This window comes from Neomonachus schauinslandi, chromosome 3, assembly GCF_002201575.2.
Source record: "Neomonachus schauinslandi chromosome 3, ASM220157v2, whole genome shotgun sequence".
Lineage (NCBI taxonomy): Eukaryota > Metazoa > Chordata > Mammalia > Carnivora > Phocidae > Neomonachus > Neomonachus schauinslandi.
The window spans coordinates 168,242,980-168,264,636 of NC_058405.1; the positions used below are offsets into that span (position 1 = coordinate 168,242,980).

General features: G+C 34.2%; 1 protein-coding gene across 1 annotated transcript in view; it reads right to left on the bottom strand.

Moving 5' to 3' along the window:
- ERBB4 (erb-b2 receptor tyrosine kinase 4) overlaps positions 1 to 21,657 on the bottom strand; it is a 674,126-nt gene that overhangs the window by 254,756 nt on the left and 397,713 nt on the right. Inside the window, exon 12 of the mRNA XM_021702992.1 lies at positions 20,232 to 20,431. Coding sequence (XP_021558667.1) covers positions 20,232 to 20,431 — 200 coding nt within the window. The remainder of the gene's footprint in view (positions 1 to 20,231; positions 20,432 to 21,657) is intronic.

Below are 21,657 nucleotides of genomic sequence, written 5' to 3' on the forward strand. Positions count from 1 at the left end.
AAAGAAAGAAAGAAAGAAAGAAAGAAAGAAAGAAAGAAAGAAAGAAAAAAAGAAAGAAAGAAAATCAATCTACTATAAACACCCATGCACAAGTCTTTGTATAGGCATATGTTTTTATTTCCTTTCAGTAAACACCTAGATATAGTAGGTATAGGATTAACTTTTCAAGAAATGGTCAAATTGTTTCCCAAAGTAGTTGTACCAGTTTACATTCCTAATAGCAATGAAATCAACTCAAGAATTAAAGTTCCCCCACCTTTTTGCCAATACTTGATATGATCAGTCAGTTTAATTTTATCCTTCCTAATAGGTATGTAATGATACCTCATTGTAGTTTTGATTTACATTTCCAAAATGGTACTGTATGGTTCTGTATTAGTCAAGGCTCTCCAGGGAAACAAAATAAACAGGATACATATGATTTCTTATAAGGAACTGGATCACATAGTTGTAAAGGCTGAAAAGTCCCACCATTTGCCCTCTGCAAGCACAAGACCCAGGAAAGCATATTTCAGTCTCAGTCTACACAAATAGTATAGAAAGATCTATTCATTTTTTTTGCATATAGATATCCAATATTTCCAGCACCACTTGTTAAAAACACGATCTTTGTCTTGCCTTTGGAGGCATGTCTAGCAAGAAGTTGCTGCGGCTAAGGCAAAGAGGTTGCTTCCTGTGTTCTCCTCCGGGATTTTAATGTATTCCTATCTCACATTTAGGTCTTTCATCCATTTTGAGTTTATTTTTCTGTATGGTGTAGGAAAGTGGTAAAACTTCATTCTTCTGCATGTGGCTGTCCAATTTTCCCAACACCATTCATTGAAGAGACTGTCTTTTTTCCGTTGGATATTCTTTCCTCCTTTGTTGAAGTTTACTTGACCAGAGTTGAGGGTCCATTTCTGGGTTCTTTATTCTGTTCTATTGATCTATGTGTCTGTTTTTGTGTCAGTACCATACTGACTTGATGATGATTATAGCTTTGTAATACAGCTTAAAGTCTGAAATTGCGATGCCTCCAGCTTTGGTTTTCTTTTTCAACATTCCTTTGGCTATTCTGGGTCTTTTCTGGTTCCATTCAAAGGGGGGATTGTTTGTCCAGCTCTGTGAAAATTTTTTGATAGGAATTGCATTGAATGTGTAGATTGCTTTGGGTAGCACAGACATTTTAACAATATTTCTTCTTCCAATCCATGAGTATGGAACGTTTTTCTATTTCTTTGAGTCTTCCTCAATTTTTTTCATGAGTGTTCTATAGTTTTCGGAGTACAGATCCTTTACCTCTTTGGTTAGGTTTATTCCTACATATCTTATGATTGGGGTGCAATTGTAAATCAATCAAGGATTGATTCCTTGATTTCTCTTTTCTTCTGCCTCATTGTTAGTGTATAGAAATGCAACTGACTTCTGTGCATTGATTTTATATCCTGTGACTTTGCTGAATTCCTGTATCAGTTGTAACAATTTTTTGCTGGAGTCTTTTGGGTTTTCTACAGAGTATCACATTGTCTGAGAAGAGTGAAAGTTTGTCTTCTTTGCTGATTTGGATGCCTTTCTTTTTATCATTTGATTGCTGAGGCTAGGACTTCCAGTACTATGTTGAACAACAGTGGTGAGAATGAACATCCCTGTCATGTTCCTGACTTTAGGGGAAAAGCTCTCAGTTTTTCCCCCAATGAGGATGTTCTTTTTCTAGCTCCTTTAGGTGTAAGGTTAGGTTGTGATTTGAGACTTATTTCTTGAGGAAGGCCTGTATTGCTACATATTTCCCTCTTAGGATCATCTTTGCTACATCCCAAAGGGTCTGAACTATCATGTTTTCATTTTCATTTGCTTCCATGTATTTTTTCTAATTCTAGTTCTCTTACTATTTCTACCACATCTGCAGTTCCTTCCTCCACTGAAGTCTTGAACCCTTTAAAATCATCCATTTGAGTTGGAATCAACTTCTTCCAAACTCCTTTAATGTTGATACTTTGACCTTTTCCCAGGAATCACAAATGTTCTTAGTGGCATCTAGGATGGTGAACCCTTTCCAGAAGGTTTTCAATATATTTTGCCTAGATCCATCAGAGGAATCACCATCTATGGCAACTATAGCCTTATGAAATGTATTTCTTAAATAACAAGACTTAAGGATCAAAATGAGCTTTTTGATCTGTGGGCTGCAGAATGGATGTTGTATTAGAAAGCATAAAAACAACAATAATCTCATATACCTCCATCAGAACTCTTGGGTGACCAGGTGAATTATCAATGAACAGTAATATTTTCAAAGGGATCTTTATTTCTGAGTAGGAGGTCTCAACAGTGGGCTTAAAATAGTCAGTAAACCATGTTGTAAACAGATGTTCTGTCATCCAGGCTTTTTTGTTCCATTTAGAGGGCACAGAGTAGATTTAGCGTAATTCTCATGGGTCCTTTGGTTTTCAGAATGATCAATGAGTACTAGCTTCAACTTAAGTCACTAGCTGTGTTAGCCCCTAACAAAAGTCAGGCTGTCCTTTGAAATTTTGAAGTTAGTCATTGATTTCTCCTCTCTAGCTATGAAATCCTAGATGGCATCTTTTCCAATATAATGCTGCTTCATCTACATTGAAAATCTGTTGTTTGGTGTTTTTATTTTTAAATAACTATAAATTCATGTAAGTAATAATACAGAGAGATCCATGTTCCCTTTTCCTCTAATGGTAAGATCTCGCAGAACTATAGTTCAATAACACAAACAAGATATTGACATTGATACAGTCAAGTTACAGAAGATTTCCATCACACAAGAATCCCTAACGTGCTATAAAGCTCTATAAAATTTGTTTACAGATTTTTGTGTAAATATATATTTTAATTTGTCTGGAATAAATGCTCAGGGGTATAATTTCTGGCTCATATGATAGGGGCATTTTAGTTAATATTAGCTGTTTTTGAGAAAATGCTAAACTGTTTTCTAGAGTGGTTGAGCCATATTACATTCTCACCGGGAGTTTATGAATTATCTCATTTTTCTGTATCTTCTCTAGCATTTGGTTTTGTCACTATATTAATTCCAGCCATTCTGATTGGTGTATAGTGATATCTCATTGTGGATTTAATTTTAATTTCCATAAAATGGATAATAATATTGACATTTTTTTTTTAATTTTTAAAGACTATTTTTTTTAGAGAGAGAGAGAGTGGGTGTGGGGGGGTAGAGGCAGAGAATCTCAAGCGGACTCTGAGCACAGAGCCTGACATGGGGCTCTATTTCATGACCTTGAGAACATGACCTGAGCCGACACCAAGTCAAATGCTTAATTGACTGAACCACCCAGGCACCCAATATTGACATCTTTTAATGTGCTTATTTGGTATCTGTATATTCTCTTCAGTGAAATGTATCTTTATGTCTTTGCCTATTTTAATTAGATATTTTTACTGTTGAATGTTGAGAGTTCTTTATATATTCTATCATCTATCTATCATCTAACTTGTCTCTCTCTCTCTCTCCACCTGATTTGAAAATAGTTTCTCTCAATCTGTAGCTTGTACTTTCATCCTCTCAATAAGATCTTTTTCAGAGCAATTGTTCTTAACTTTAAAATCCAATTTATCAATTTTTCCTATTATATATTTTGCTTTTGGTGAAAACTTTAAATTCTCTTTATCTAGCCCTAGGTCCCAAATAATTTCTCTTAACAATTTTTCAAATACACTTTCTGTATTCATTAACATGATCATGTGGTTTTTATTCTTTACCTTGTTAATATGGTATATTATACTGTTTGATTTTCTATATTGAGTCAGCCTTATATCTCTGGAATAAATCCTGTTTGGTTATGTTGTATAATTAATTTTATATATTGTTGAATTGTTGAATATTATTTGCTATACTTTGTTAAGGATTTTTGCCTCTATATTCTTGAGAGATACATTGGTTTGTAACTTTCTTTCTTTCTTTTTTTCTTTCTTTCTTTCTTTCTATTCTGTGTTCATATATGGATCCTAATCTTAAAAATCATCAAGCAAAGTAGAAATAATTAATAATTTTACAGATGGGCAGAGGCTCAGAGAGGCTAAGCTGTCCCTGGCCACAAGTGTCAGAGTAGTGGTTTAAACGTGGTCCTGCCTGTTCTCTTTACCACCCAATGGGATAAAACTCCCAGCTCCATATGCCACCTTCTCTGACATTATGTGCCAGGGAGGTTGGAGCACTTCATTATAGCCTGGTGAGGGTAGAAGCCTACACTCCCCATTCCTTTCCTGGCATTGGTGAAGTTGGGGCCACAGTTTTTTTTTTTTTTTTTCCCTCTGTGGTGTTTGGCTGGAGTAGAGTAGTTGTCTAGAAGATTTCTGCTCTACCTAGTTGCCCCTTTCCTGGTCCTTTGGATAGAGAGAATAGGATTTTATTGTAGCTTTTTTGGTCTGCATCTGTCAGTGTTTCTGAGTTGTCAGTTTCTTCACCTCCAAATCTGGGATGTAGGAGACAAAACAAAACAAAACAAAAAACCAAGAAACAAAAACAAAAACACCGAGGGGACTCACATCTCTGTCCTTTCTTGGGTTTCAAGTTGCCAAACCTGTCTTCCTTCTCCTCCCCAAGTTTCAAAACCTTATGTTTCTTTTATACATAAAGTCCAGGGTTTTCAGTTGTACTTAGCAGAGGGAATAGGGAAAGGTGCATTTAGTTCATCTTCCCAGAAGCAGAAATCCTAGTATACATATTTAATTTACTGCAGCCTGTTTTCATTATATTCTACCACTATTTCATTATTTTCTACCACTTCATGTATATTCTAAGAACCCCTGAGATAGGATATATACATTTCTCCACGCCTAACCTTTAAGCTATTGTCAAGACATTTTATTTTTCTACATGTTATTCACCACACACTCCTTATTTTAAACCTTACAGTGCTTTTTGGGGCGCCTGGGTGGCTCAGTCATTAAGCGTCCACCTTCAGCTCAGGTCATGATCCCAGGGTCCTGGGATCGAGCCCCGCATCGGGCTCCCTGCTCCGCGGGAAGCCTGCTTCTCCCTCTCCCACTCCCCTGCTTGTGTTCCCTCTCTTGCTGTGTCTCTGTCAAATAAATAAATAAAATCTTAAAAAAAAAACTTACATGCCTTTTGAAGAGAATTAAATAATAATAAGATTCTATATATTTATCTATGTTCTGCTCTTTATCCCATATATAGATCCATATTTTCATCTGGTATCATTTTCTCCTGACTAAAGGACTTCCTTTGATATTTCTTTCAGTGTGGTTTTCCCTTGGTGCTGCTCTCTCTCTATGGCACTCTGTCTGAGAACTCCAGCTTTCTTGGTCTCCCTGGACTCTCAGCTCTCCCCCCTCAACTCAAGCAGTCTTTGGGACTCTTCCTGGGTCCCTCCTGACTGGGCCATGGTCTAAAAATTCTCTCAAGGAATTAGCCAGAGAAAATCACCAGCCTCATTTCATTTGTTTCTTCACTGTTAGGAATCATTCTCTTTCATTATCTGATAACCACTCTCTTGCCAACTGTCATTTCATACATTTTGTCCTTCTTTTGGGTGTTTCATGAGGGAGGGTAAATCTGATCCCTGTTATTATACTTGGCCAGAAAAGGACATCCTATGTTTACTTTTAAAAATTCAACATGGGGGGCATGGGTGGCTCAGTCGTTAAGCGTCTGCCTTCGGCTGGGGTCATGATCCCAGGACCCTGGGGTTGGGGATCGAGCCCCTTGTCCCAGCTCAATGCTCAGCGGGAGGTCTGCTTCTCCCTCTCCCACTCTCTCTGCTTGTGTTCCCTCTCTCACTGTGTCTCTCTCTGTCAAGTAAATAAAATCTTAAAAAAAAAAATTCAACATGGGATTACTTGCTGTTTGTTTATAGACAAAAGTTTTTATATAACAATTCTCCAAAATGCCCCAACACAGCCTCTAGGCACCCACAAAATTTTATTGAAAATTATAATTCCTTCTATTTTGATTTAATTTATATACTTTATAGTTATAATCCTATATAATACCTAAGTATAATTTTTAAATGTCATTTTTAAAGATAGTCTAAAAGAACAGAGACTGAATAGAGTGTTTTCCTATGTAGATAAGATCGTGCCTCTTCTCAAATACATTATTATTTTAGGTAAGTCATGAAGGTTGTGACTTTGCTAAATTGTGGTTTTCTCCATGTCTTAAAGATTTATTAAATTGAATACCATATATTATAACTATTTTTTCTTCATATCATGTGGAGACTTCAAAAATTGAATGCTTCAATGTTCTACTTGGGAAAGGCTGACAGTTTATCTGTTATTTTGATTTTGAACTAATAGCAAGAGTTCTTTCTTTCTTATTTATTCATAGTGCAGAGAAAGGGGGTTTTCTCACTGCACAAAAGAAATGTCAGTTGCTGGGGCACCTGGGTGGCTCAGATGGTTAAGCCTCTGCCTTCGGCTCAGGTCACAATCCCAGCGTCCTGGGATCGAGTCCCGCATCGGGCTCCCTGCTCGGCGGGGAGCCTGCTTCTCCCTCTGCCGCTGCCTCTCTCTATCTCTCTCTCTGACTCTCATGAATAAATAAAACATTAAAAAAAAAAAAAAGAAATGTCAGTTGAAATGGAATCTTAACATAGTTTCATATCACTGATTCCCTAGATGTATAAGTGACTTTCACTAACTTACGAAGATGTAAGGAATAAAAACAATGGTTCAATTAAGCTGATTGAACATAAATGTATAAGATCAAATTCTATTTAATAAAGAGCTAGAAAGAAGCAAAAGATCCATTATATTAACTAATATAAAGTTATAATACCCATTTTTATAAATATTCAGTCATTTTAAGGTTATTTATAGTTTCATACTCTGCAACATATATATATATATATATTTACATACATTTCTAATATATATTTGCATCAGGGTAAATCCTTAAAAGTGAAAAAATGTTATAAAAGCAACTTGTAAATACAAGCAGAGTATATTCAAAACCACACTGCAGTGTCATGAATCTGACTGCATTCATCACTGTCAAATCCTATGGAAAATAAAATCAGGATTTCAAATTCTTTGTCAACTTCCAAGTCTCTCAAATAGACGTTTAATTTCTTCCTTCAGAATGTTGACAAAACCATTAGCTCCTCCCACCCCCGTTACTGCCGATTTCATGATATCCCATCAACCTTTTGTCTATTTCACCAACTTGTATTCATTTTTTTCAGGTTTGAAAGGCTCACACTTTTATCCCTTATTTTCTCTCTCAAGAGTGATAGACTCTTCAATATATGGAAGGGTGAAAGCTGCCTGCTTTGATTTTCTGTTACATGCTTTGAATTATATGGAGAGGAGAATTTTAGCTTCACCAAAGCTCCTACCTTCTTTTCTACTGCCAAATGCCTCCCTTGGTCTGAATTCAAATGCTCAGTTTTAGAACAGTTTTAGATCAGGGTCTATTGGAGGAAAGTAATAATAAACAGAAAACCACAGTAATTACTTTCTTCTCATCTTTTCCAAACCACTAGATGATGGTCTCGAAGGCTGGTTGATCATTTTCTCCAGAATGAAACCAAGAGAACTGTCTCCACACAGCACAGAACAAAAGGCCAAGGAAGCTACTTCTTTGAAATTCTTCAGAGAAAATTATTTTTCGATCAGCACCCAGAATTCAACAGTTCTCTGAACTCCCAGAGTGATGGTCACATGAGAAGGAGTAGAAGGCCTATTCAATGGCTTATAGTTCAAAGGGCCATTACAAACTGCAAATGTAGTTATTAGGCAACCTTTAACTTGCTCCGTGTTTTCTCTGGAAGCTGTAAAATAGATTTTTTCTTTATCTCATCTGAATCGTACCTGTCTGTTAAAAAATTGGAGAGATAATAATGTGCTTAGTATTTCAACCTTCATATGGAATATTGAAACTGCTTTCATTAAAATAGAGGCAAGCCCAAACAATGGTTCTTGCTACTGTGCTGCATGTGTTAAAGTAAATGCATTAGCTCAAAATATTGAAATAGAGTATCTGTCTGCAGGCACAAATGGAGAAAAAAATAGGTTTTCTTTCATTGTACAAGACCATCTATGCTGTTTGCGCTACTTACTGTACATAGAGGCATGGGTTTGATCTGGAATATATTTAGACAGATACCCGTCATCTTTTTGTTGTTGTTGTCGCTTTTTAAGTCTAATAAATATGATTTAGTTGTAATAGTTCAGTTTTGTGATCAGACCAGTATAGGTTCAAATCCTTATTCTATGACTAGCCATGTAGCCTCAGGCAATTATTCATGTGTGACTCATATGTAAAGTGAATGATAATATTTCCCTTTCAGGGTTATGATGAAGAGCAGACATCATATTAACAGAGTATTTAATGTAGTATTAATTTAATTTAATTTAATTTAATTTCTTATCTAAATTAAGTCCTCAATAAATATACTTAAGAGAAATGTGAAAACATATAAGCATATACATGTGTTTACTTCTAAAAATCTTTATGCTGGACACTACTAAGAAATGAGGATATGATGAAAACATGAAATAAAATACATATTGTCTTATCTAGACCTTGTGGTCTAGTTGAGGAGACAAGCATTAGATAATCATTGAGAGAGGGAGAGAGAGAGAGAGCTTGAGCACTGAGAGAATATAGCAGTTGTCCTAACCTAATGGGTAGGTCACATTAGGTCAGCCCACATAAGGAGGAACTGAGATGAGAAGGATAAAAAGGAATTCTTCTTTTCTTTTTTTTTTTTTAAGATTTTATTTATTTTTTGACACAGAGAGAGACACAGCGTAGAGGGAACACAAGCTGGGGGAGCGGGAGAGGGAGAAGCAGGCTTCCAACTGAGCAGGGAGCCCGATGCAGGGCTCGATCCCAGGACCCTGGGATCATGACCTGAGCCGAAGGCAGATTTAACAATTTAGCCACCCAGGTGCCCTGATAAATAGGAATTCTTAAAGCAAAGAGGGCTGGGGGAAATTGGGAATCACAACTCTAGCCAAGAGAGACTGAGCAGGGAATAAGATTAGTGATTTTAGAGCCTAGGCTGGACACAGTGAGTGGGAAAGTGGTATCAGATGAGTTAGTGAGGTAGACAAGGGCCAGATTATGCAGGATTTAGTGGCGATTTACAAGATTATCTGCTTTGTCCAAAGAGTTGTGGGAAGCTGTTGGAAGGTTTTAAATAGGAGACTAAGGATCTTTTTTTTTTCTTTTTCCAAATTTTTATTTAAATTCCAGTTAGTTAACATACGGTGTAATATTAGTTTCAGGTGTAGAATTTAGTGATTCATCACTTCCATACAACACCGGTGTTCATCACAAGTGCACTCCTTAATACTCATCACCTATTTAACCCATCCCCTTGCCCACCGCCCCTCCAGCAACCCTCAGTGTGTTGTCTATAGTTCAGAGTCTATTTTTTTGTCTCTTTTCCCGCCCCTCCCCATGTTCACCTGTTCTGTTTCTTAAATTCCACATGAGTGAAATCATAGGGTATTTGACTTTCTCTGACTGACATATTTCACTTAGCATTATACGATGCTCTAGCTCCATCCACATTGTTGCAAATGGCAAGATTTCATTCTTTTTTATGACTGAATAAAGGCATGCAGATATCTCTTTGAGATCTTGATTTGATTTTTCTCTGCATATATTCCTAAAAATGGGATTGCTGGATCATATGGCAGTTCTCTTTTTAATCTTTTGAGGAACTTATATACTGTTTTCCCTAGCAGCCGCACCAATTTACATTCCCACAAACAGTATACAAGAGTTTCCTTTTCTCCACATCCTCACGCTTGTTTTGGCTTGTCTGATTCTAACATGTGTGAGGTGTGGTTCAATCTGCATTTTCTTGATGATTAGTGATGTTGAAGAACTGTTTTCATGTACTTGTTAGCCGTAAGTATCTTTTTTTTGCAGAAAGTCTCTTCAAGTCCTCTATCCCTTTTTAAATAGGAAAATTTGCAGTTTTTTTGTTGAATTCTATGAGTTTCTTACATAATTTGTGCATTAACAACTTATCAGATATATGATTTGCAAATATTTTCTCCCATTTTAAGGTTGCCTTTTCATATTATTGATTTTTCCTTTGTTGTGCAGAAACTTTTTAGTTTGATGTAATCCCACTTGATTATTTTTGTTCTTTTTGCTCCTGCTTTTGGTGTTGTATTCATAAAACCATTGCCAAGACCAACATTAAGGAGCTTACTACTTCCTATGTTTTCTTCTAGTAGTATTATGGTTTTAGGTATTATGTTTAAGTCCTTAATCCATTTTCAGTTAGTTTTTGTAAATGGTGTAAGAAAGGGGTCCTATTCCATACTTTTGCATGTGAAAATTCAGTTTTCCCACATCATTTATTGAAGAGACTATTCTTTCCCTCACTGAATACTGTTGGCTCCTTCATCAAATATTAGTTGACTATATACGTGTGGGTTTATTTCTGGGCTCTTGATTCTGCTCCATTAGTCTGTATCTGTTTTTGTGCCAGTACACACCGTTTCAATTACTATAGCTTTGTAATATAGTTTAAATCTGAAGGTGTGATGCCTGGACCTTTGTTCTTTCTCAAGATGGCTTTGGATATTCAGGATCTTTTGTAGTTCCATACAAATTTTAGGATTATTTTTTCTATTTCTGTGAAAAATGCCATTGGAATTTTGATAGAGAGTGCATTGCATTTATACGTGACTTTGGGTGGTATGGGCATTTTAGTAATATTAACTCTTCCAATCCATGAATGTGTCGGTTATCTTTCCATTTATTTGTGTTTTCAATTTCTTTGATCAGTATCTTGTAGTTTTTGATGTACAGATCTTTTACTTCCTTGGTCAAATTTATTCCTAAGTATTCCTAAGAGGTGGCTTTTTCATACACAGTCCTTATTATGCCGAGATATGTTTCTTCTATTTCTTCTTATATCAAATTTGTTGAGAGCTTTTTTCATGAAAGGATGTTAAATTTTGTCAAATGCTTTTTCTTCATCTGTTGAGATGATCATAATTTTTCCTTTCATTCTATTAATATAGTGCATCACATTTATCGATTTGCATATTTTGAAATATCCTTGCATACCAGGGATAAATTCCACTTGATCATCATGAATGATTCTTTTAATGTGCTATTAAGTTCAGTTTGCTAACATTTGGTTGACAATTTCTGCATCAATATTCATCAGGGATATCAGTTTGTAACTTTCTTTTCTTATAGTGTCTTTATCTGGCTTTAATATCTAGACAATGCTGGCCTTGTAAAATGAATTTGAAAGTGTTCCTTTCTTTTCAATTTTTTGGAAGAGTTTGAGAAAGATTGGCATTAATTCTCTTTAAATATTTGGTAGAACTCACCAGTAACACCATCTGGTCCTGGGCTTTTCTATGTTGGGAGGTTTTTGATGACTGATTTAACCTCTTTACTTGTTTATTGAGATCACCTGTTTTGTTCATGATTCAAACTTGTTAGTAATTTATCCATTTTTTCTAGGTTTGTCTAATCTGTTGCCATATAACTGTTCATTGTAATCTCTTAAGGATCCTTCGTATTTCTGTGGTATCAACTGTAATGTTTCCTCTTTCATTTATAATATTACCTGAGTCCTCTTTCTTTTTACTTTGGTAAATGTAGCTGAAGGTTTGTCAATTTTGTTTCTCTTTTCAAAAAGCCACTATCCATTTTATTAATACTTGTTATTGTTTTCCTATTCTCTATTTCATTTATTTCTATTCTGATCCTTGTTATATCCTTCTTTCTGCTAACTTTGGACTTCATTTAGCCTTGGATTTCTAATTCTTGACGTATAAAGTTAGGTTATTTTATTTGAGATCTTTCTTTTCTTTCTTTTTTTAAATGTAGGCATTTATTGCTATAAACCTCTCTTAGCACTTGTTTTGCTGCACCACATTAGTTTGGTATGGCATGTTTCCATTTTTGTTTGTTTTAAGATACGTGTTGATTTCTCTTTTGATTTCATTTTGGACCAATTGGTTGTTATGTAGTGTGTTGTTTACCTTCTACGTTAAACAATCTATTTGTGGATTTTCCAGTTTTCCTCCTGTTATTGATTCCTAGTTTCATACCTTTATGGTCAGAAAAGATAATTGGTATGACTTCAATCTTTTAAAATTTGCTAAGACTTGCTTTGTAACCTAAAATATGATATATCCTGGAGAATGTTCCATGTGTGCTTGGAAGAATACATATTCTGCTGCAGTTGGATGGAATGTTCTTTATATGTCTGTTAGATCTATTACATCTGAAGTGTAGTTCAAGTTCAATGTTTCCTTATTGAGTTTCTGTATGGATGATTTATCCATTGTTGAAAGTGGGGTATTAAATTCCCCTACCATGATTGTATTGTTTTTTTTTTTTTTTTAAAGATTTTATTTATTTATTTATTTGAGACAGAGAGAATGAGAGACAGAGAGCACGAGAGGGAAGAGGGCAGAGGGAGAAGCAGACCCCCCGCTGAGCAGGGAGCCCGATGCGGGACTCGATCCCGGGACTCCAGGATCATGACCTGAGCCGAAGGCAGTCGCCCAACCAACTGAGCCACCCAGGCGCCCATGATTGTATTGTTGATTGCTCCCTTTAGATCTGTTCAGATGCTCTGTTGTTGGTTGCATATATATTTAAAATTGTTATATCCTCTTGGTGAATTGGTCACCCTATCATTATATAATGACCATCACTGTCTCTTGTTACACTTTTTTCTTGTTACGTTTTTTAATTAAACTCTATTTTGTCTGATATAAGTATAGCTACTTGGTTCCTTTTGGTTTCCATTTATGCTCTCTTCTTTTGCCTAAAATAATTTGAGTTGGGCTTCTGTCATTAAAAGAGCCCTGGATTAATTCTTTATGCTATTGTAACAAATAACCAAAGCTTAGTCACTTAACACAAATTTAGTCTCTTAGAGGTCTGGAGGTCAGAAGTCCAAAATGTGTCTTAGTGGACTAAAATTAAGGTGTCAGCAGGGCTGATTCTTTCTGGAGGCTTCAGGAAATCATTTGTTCCTTGTCTCTTTCAACTTCTAGAGACCACCTTGGCATTCCTTGGCTTGTAGCTATATCATTCCAACCTCTGTTTTCATGGTCACTTCACCTTCTCCTTTAGTCAAATTTCCCTCTTCCTCCCTCTTATAAGGACACATATGATTACATTTAGGGCCCACCCAGATAACCCAAATTAACCCTTCCCCTATTAAGATTCATAACTTGATCACATCTGCAAAATCTCTTGTTATACTAAGTAACATTCAGAGATTTGGAGAATTAGGATATGGACATGCTTGGGAGAAGGGTCATTATAAAACTGTATTGTGGTAGCATCTATAAGTAGGGAAAGTCATTCTTTGTCTCCCAAAACTATTATTAAATATAGAGTTTTAAGTTGTTCAACTGTGAATTTTCCTACCATACATTCTTTTTGAGGAAATAGACCCTCATAAGAAGAAATGAATTACCAGGACAATATGTTTTTAAATATATTTCTGAGGATACACTAATAGGGAGAATAATGGGGCATGTGACTTAGTAGTTTCTCAAATGATTTTCCCCAGACACCTGCCTTGGAATGATCTGCTATGTATTAAAAATGCAGAATCTTGGGCTTCAAACCACTGTTTGTATTCATTTCCTAGAGCTGGTATAACAAAATGCCACAAAATGAGTGGCTTAAAATAACAGAATTATTCTCTCAGAGTGTTGGATTTCAAAATCAAAGTGTTGGCAAGCTGGTTCCTTCTTGGAAGCACAGAGGGAGAATCCGCTCTCTCCCTCTTCCCTAGCTTCTGTTGCCAATAATCCTTAGTGTTCCTTGGTTTACAGCTGAATAACTCCAGCCTCTGCCTCTGTCATCGCTTGGATATCTTCCCTCTGTGTGTGTGTACGTGTCTTCACATGGCGTTCTCCTATCTGTGTCCATATATTTCCTCTCCTCTTCTTATAAGGACTCCAGTCATATTGGATTAAGGACCCACTCTACTCCAGTAATACCTCATTTTATTTTACATCTTAATTACATTTACAAAGACCCTGTCTTCAAATAAGACCATGTTCATTAGGCACTAGATATTAGGACTTTAATACATCTTTTGGGAAGATACAAGTCACAACACTATGTAAGCAACAATCTCTGGACACTGAAGTCCAGACTTCTGGATTTTTAATAACTAAAGACTGTTGCTTTAAAATTTCTCATCTATTGATCTAGCAGCAAGTCAGGTTAAAATGTTGCCATTTGCAATAAAACATTACGGCTGCAGTAATCCTGGTTTTGGTAGTTGAGAGGCCCTCCATTCTTTCAGGATTTCCAGATTACAAAATAAGAGTGTCATTTCTGAAATTATAACTAACTGCTTATTACCCTCTTAATAAGAACACGGAGAATATTTTATAGCATTGTTAGTAATTAGATTTTGTGCTATTTCAAATATAATAAGAAACTCTTCTTTGCATTTTTTTTTGCAAAGAAGAGTGTATTAATATTTCTTTAGTAACTTAAAGAAGAAAATCTTATAAGTACAATTAAGATTTTCTATCTTCTGATTACTTAGAAAAACAATGACATCACTATATCCTAAACTACACACTGTAAGTTTTGTACTGAGCTATGTTTTACTAAAAAGTGTGGCGAGGTTTATTACTTTTCCAGTGAAGATTGGCTACGAGGCCCAATGGACGATTCTCTTTTTTGGGAAATGTACATTTACCTAAGATAGTATGGGCTGGGCTTGGAGTACATAAATTAAAGTAAAAAATAAGGGACTGAGAGAAAGTAAGAACATTTTTAATCTTAGCAATATTTTCTTAAAACACGGTAAACTTTCTAATCAAAATTCATTTTTCTATAATATACAACTATTAGAGGTGATAATGATAATACTAATTGAATTGTAATTTTATAAAAGTCAACACTACTTATGATGTTATAAAAACTAAAATGCTTACTATTTTGTAGTTATTGTCACTGTCACCATAGTAAAGCAGAAGAATATGTTAAGCAAACACTGTATTATTCTCCACTGGTGTTAAATACCCTTTATTCCCTACTCATCAATTCTTTGTCCTGATTAAATTCTGGACATTCAGTGACTCATCATAAACTTGGAGCATGTTGTCATTCAGAGGATTCAGTTATTGGATTAACTAATTAACTGTAGTTTCACTATTCTATTTTTCTAGATTCGTGTCCAAAGAGGAGGATTTTTCAACTATCACTTTTCAGGAACATCAAAATCATAGATAAATGTAGAAATTTATATTCCTTTTATATTCTTTGTACAAAAAAATGTACTCCTCCTCACCAAATATTTGTCTCTTGAAACATTAACCTAAAATTCATATTTTGTGGATATTTTTATAAAGCATAGTCTGTTACTTATAAAGCCAATTTTAAAATGTTTTAATTATAAGAGTAAAGAAAAAAAGTGTTTAGAGGAGTCTCAAGCATAGAATTTTTTTAAAATCCATTTAAAATCTTACCAGATTATTTTTAAATTCCTCAACATCTAGACTCCTAGTAATAACCACTCTTATTTTTTCCATATCTACCCATGGTTTATGTGCTACTTACACACTTAAAATTCACCACGTTGATAATGTGAATTTTTCTTCCGCCTTAAGAAGGCCCTTGTTATTTCTTCCTCCTATTCTTTTCCCCAAGAAGGATGTTTCATTAAGTAACAGTTAAATATTGTATCTTTACACCACATAATGTGTCTATATGTATGTATATACTATATAATCTATTTTTAGTAGGACAGAATATAATTATATAATAATAGCTAGCACAAATATAGCACTTGCTTTGAGCCAGGCATTCAGTGAAGACGGTACTATTATTAACCCCACATCCAAATGATAAAATTAAGGTCAAAGCATCTAGTAAAGGCCAAACATCTAGTAAATGGCCAAACATCTAGTAAATCGTTTTCTTAGGAGTAAAACCCAGGTGATTTGGCTCTAGAGTGTGTTCCTCAGCATTATGCTGCATTGGGTATGTTTCAGTATATCATCAGGTTTTCCTACAAAAACCAACCACTTTCAGTTTATTTGGGGGGAAATCAAGGTGAAATGAAGAGCATAGACTTTGAAATTAGACAGACATTGGGTTCAAATCCTGAATATGATTTTTAATAGCTCCAAACAATGGGAATATTATTCAACTTTCTGAACATCTGTATATTCAGCTGCAAAACAGGGATGGTTATACTTTATAAGGTGGTGGCAAAGATGAAATTAAACTATATAGATCAAGAGATAGAACCTGGCACTGTTTTGCCAATTACCTGAAATATTGCAGACACCTAAGATCAGTGAGGAGAGATGAATTATTCAATAAATTATGTTTGATCAATGTCCTAATCAATTAAGGATTTTAAAAAATCATACTATACCAAAACTTCTGGGTGGATTAAAAATGTCCATATAGTTTTTAAAATACTAGAAGTAAAAGACTAAGACAATGACAAGATCATAAACATAAAAAGGAAAGGAACAATCCATCCACTTAACTAGATAAAAACATAAAATGTTTGTTTATCAAAAGGCAAAATTTTTTAAATTACCTATAAGAGGGAAAGTTATACATAACACACTCAAGAGATAAAAATTTAATGTATTTAATTTGTGATGAGTTCTTTCAAATCCAAAAGGAAAAGACCAACTCCCAATTGAAAATAAAGAAAGCTCATGACTGACTAATTTACAAGAGAAGAAATTAAAATGATTCAGTCAACATATAAAAAGAGGCTCAATGTCAGCTAAAAAAATGTGAATTTAAAAGACCTCTTTTTCATATTTCAGATCACTGAAATTTAAAACCATAAATAATATCCAGTGTTGTAATGACCAGTGGAAAATATTCTTTATCAAGCATTGTTTAGGACAACTGTAAACTGACCTAGCATTTTTGAAAGATGATGTAGAAAAATACACCAGAATTTATCATATGCAACCTCACTTACACAGAAATCCCACTTCTAAGTATTTAGCCCAAGGAATCACAAAATGCTTTATGAACTAAGATTCACATTATGGCAATCTAATAATATAAAAACTAGAAAATAAATTAAATTACCATTAATATGGCACTTGTTCAATAAATATTTTTATATGTATCTTTTTAAAAAATAAAGTAGAACTCTGCCATGGAAGATGCTCATAGTATATTAAGTAGAGACATAGATGGCTGAACAGTATTTAAATATATATGTTATGATACCATTTATATATGAAGATATATGCTTCATTATATATCCATAAACAAAACTTACATATTCTTTTTACGTGTCTATTGTTTTAATTTCTAACGATGATACTTAGAAAAATAAATGTACTTCCATTTTGAAAAGTTAATTATGAATTTAGTTTCTCTCTTGTTTATGTTGGGTTTAAGTGTATATGTACAAATATTTTTAAGAAAAAGTTATGAGTTTAAATGTAACTCAGATTCTGAGGAGTTAGTGTAATATTTATCTCTTTACTGTTTATGTTTTGGTGTTAAAAGTTTATGTTGAAATATTTTAAGAAACTTCAAATACTTTCATTAACCTACTCTATAACTCCTTCCATGGGTGCCTAGGTGGCTCAGTCAGTTAAGCAGCTGACTCTTGATTTGGGCTCAGGTCAATATTTGAGGGTCCTGGGATGGAGCCCTGCATCTGGCTCCATGCTCAGCGTGGAGTCTGCTTGATATTCTCTCTCCCTCTGTCCCTTTCCCCGCTCTCTCTCTCTCTCTTAAATAAATAAATAAATCTTTTTTAAAAATAAAAATAATAATAGTCCTTCCAATCAGAACTGCCATTTTGCTTGTGCTATAACCATACAAAGGAAGAGGCAGAAAATGTTCTAGCTTTTCATAACCTAGAGTTTCTCTCAATCTCAATCTCTTCAAATTGTAAAGTCTGCTTTGAAATTTTTGACTATATGTGTGTATTTTGTGGTGATTACATATGTGTGTGCTTCTGTATATCTTGTATGTGCAAAAGATATTAAGAGAGGATATATGAAAAATGCAATACGTAGAGTGCATTTAAAATGAAGCAAATATTTAAGTTTTATCACTTGCAGGTAGTAGTATGGATGATAAAAAGGCTTTAATCACATGATCGCAACCACTGTAGGCTCAATGTAAACATCAGCAGCATCGCCTCTAAAGTCAAGTTTATAGGGTAATTACATTTCTGAAATGCAGGATCCAATGTACTGTTAGACTAAAATTCAAATTTTGATCAATGGATTTCAGGCAAAAATTGTTTGTTCTAAGATGTTACAAATTTAAAAATATGCTAATGCTTAGTTTTATACTAAAGCGCCATAAAACTGTGTTTCTCCTAACTGCTTCATTTCTTCTCCAAACTGAAAAGTCAACTCCAAGTGTACAGAAAAAGAAAATATATTCATGGTCTGAAAAAGGGCTAAACTCAGTCTAACAGGCATAACACTGAAAACTGAAAAAACATATTAGATTTTGAGTTTATTGTTATCATTTACTTTTTTGGTTGCATGAAAAGTTTAGAAGTCTTAAAGAAGTATGGAATAGTTATATACTTTTTTCCTATCTTGCTTTTTTAACATTTAATTTCTTTCCGCATTTTCTTCTTCGCATTTGCCTTTTTATTGAGTTTACAAAAGATAAAAGAAGTAAATGAGGGTTTGTAAAATGATTAAATGGGTCAAAGAGGAATGTGTTTCTCTGATTCTATTTTTTTTCTTTCGATTTCTTGTTTTTAGAGTTAAATCTTATCTTTGAAAGGTAGGAGAACTATTGTTTTATTTTGTTTTTTGAAGGAAGTAGGAGAAAAGGAGAAGATAACCCTGACTTAGGGAAATAGTTACAAATTTGTGTTGAAGAAGATTCTATTTTACTTCTGTGAATAATCTATTTTGTCTGGGGCATGTACAAACATACATATAGTAATGTGGGGTAAGAAGCCTAAGTATTAGAAAAAAAGAAGAACAAGCTTTCTGTCAGAAATCAGAAAGGTATAAGACCATGGAAATAATCCAGGTTAAATAAAAAGATAAATATCATTCAATGAGAACATGCATATTTTGATATATAATAAGATTTTATATTTCTTGATTTTATGTAGAAACGAAGAATGAGTTTACCCAAAACAAACAAACAAACAAAACTCATGTTGCAATAGATCTTTTCTCTGGAAAGTATTTTTAAGGGTCCAAAACAGCTAACATGTGATTTCCTCACAAATTATATTTTATGAATACCGCTATCCTGAGCTGCCTTAAACACTTTCTGGAACAAGGTGGGGTACTCATAAATAAATTAATTCACTATTTAACTTAGTAAACTTATATTGCATAGGCCTTTTAAGAGTTCATATTTTTTAAAAATGTCCTTTACTATTCACTCACACACATACAAAATGAACTCAATCACTATGTATATATGCTTATTCCCATGGTAAGACCAAACAAATAAGAAGACATCCCAACAGCAAATTGTTTCTTAGGGTTTGATTTTTAAAAGGACTGATTCACCATGACCACAATAAGTATATGTATTTGTAACAGATAACTTAAATTCTGAGTCTTTTTATTTGATATTTATCATAAGTCAAACACATATGCTTAGCAGTGGCACTTGTAGATGGAGAAGAAAATAGTACTTAGTAGAACAGAAGAGTTAAATATTATTTGTTGAAATATCAAAGTAGAAGATAGGAAGGGCATAGCTATGTACCCATGAAAACATCATTTGTTTCTGAGCAACAAAGAAATGATGGAGTGAATCGGTAAGTGGCAAAATAAATAAAGAAACCACGAAATGCCTACAAAAATGCATTCATGAAATGAACTTTCTTCTTGAACAGCAAACTTCTTGAACAGCATTTTTTACACATTTCAGAGCACATCTGCATTTTTTTCCACCACTCCCCAAATGACACTCTGTTATCCTATGTTATTCACTGAAACCAAAAAGCAAACAGAAAATTCAATAGGGTGAATTGCCACAAACTGACCCAGGATGCTTATTACATATTTAGATTCCCAGGTTCCACTTACACTTATTGAACCTTAGTCTCTACAGGAAGTTTTTTGCAAGTGGGCAAGATTTGCAAGCATGCAGTATGTTATAAAAACATGCAATAAGTTGTAAAAATTCACCCATGCTGATTAACGGCCCCCCTTCTAAGAGTTGAGAAAAAGAGGGAACAGGTCTGACTCAGTTATGTTTAACTGTTTGGTCCAGTGTAGAATGGGAGAAAATGTTCAAAGTTTCTGTTTTAATGTCCGAATAATGTACTTACTACAGTTTTCAGCTTTCCTATTGTCCCGGATCACTATTCTTTGGTTGATAGTGCTGAAGAGTGTTGTCCAATTAATGGTATGATAATAACAGAGGTTGCTGTTGTCAGTAATATAGATGTTTCCTGCACTGATTTCCTTCAGAGATTGGAATTGTAGAGAAGTGATGCCCTGTTGCTTAAGGATAAGCAAGGAGAGGCCACTAAAGAGAAGGAAGGAGGAAAATGGAACAATATTTAATATGTATATATTAATAAATATTTTCTGGCACATATTCTTGAAGTAAAATAAGGATGTCACATCTTACTCCAAAAGAATGCTAATAGAGCATAAAAAAAGGACTGAGTCAGTAAATTGTGATCTGAATATTATTTCTCTACATGCTATATATACTGAGTTTAAAAAGGAATCATTTGACCCCCAAAAAGAAAATGTTCATTTTTAGAAGTATAAATATTAGTGATATCTCCATTTCTGTGTACATATTTACCACTGACATATCCGCTCACTATTTTCCCCACTATCCCCCAAGTCTCGAGTTCTTTAAGGATGAAATTCTGTTTTAAATAATTAGGGGAATCTGGCTGGCTCAGTTGGAGGAGCATGAGGCTCTTGATCCCGGGGTCATGAGTATGAGCCCCACATTGAGTGCAAAGATTACTTAAATAAATAAAACTTTAAAAAGCTAAATAATTCACAACGCTCACCATAGCACATACCCTCCCCAATGTCTATCACCCAGCCACCCCAATGAATCATGGAACACTACATCAAAAACTAATGATGTAATGTATGGTGATTAACATAACATAATAAAATAAAATTTTAAAAAAGCTAAATAATTAATAAATGTTTATGGAATGATTATTCATCTACCTAAAGTAAGACAGTAATTCTACTCTATTTAATAAATTTAGACATGCTTTCAGAGGGTAAATATTACAGAGAATGACTACAGATATTTAGCTTTAATTTATACCTCAGAAACCAAAGTGTAACTGTAATAGTTGAAGAATGTATAAGTAAAGATAGGAGACATTAAAATTAAAGAGAAGAATGAAATTAAGCTAAAAGTTAAAAAAAATACTCAGAAGGCTTGGACAACTGGGGAAAGCACCTCTAAAAGTTAAATAACAACTATACTGTGGAAACAAATTATCATTCCAAGGAAATTGTTTTTATTTTAACATAGTCTACATTTTGTAATTAAATTCCTTTTCTATTCTCTAAAGAATCATCTGTTTCACACATTTCAATCAACTAATGAACAATATTTTACATTTTGGAGATCAAAGCTGTCCCCTTTTATTTTATTTATAAATCTAAATATACTTTGCTGCCAACACTCAAAATTTTTTCCATGTGTTGTGTGTGTGTGTATATATATATATACACAGATATATATATAAATACTCATATATATATACA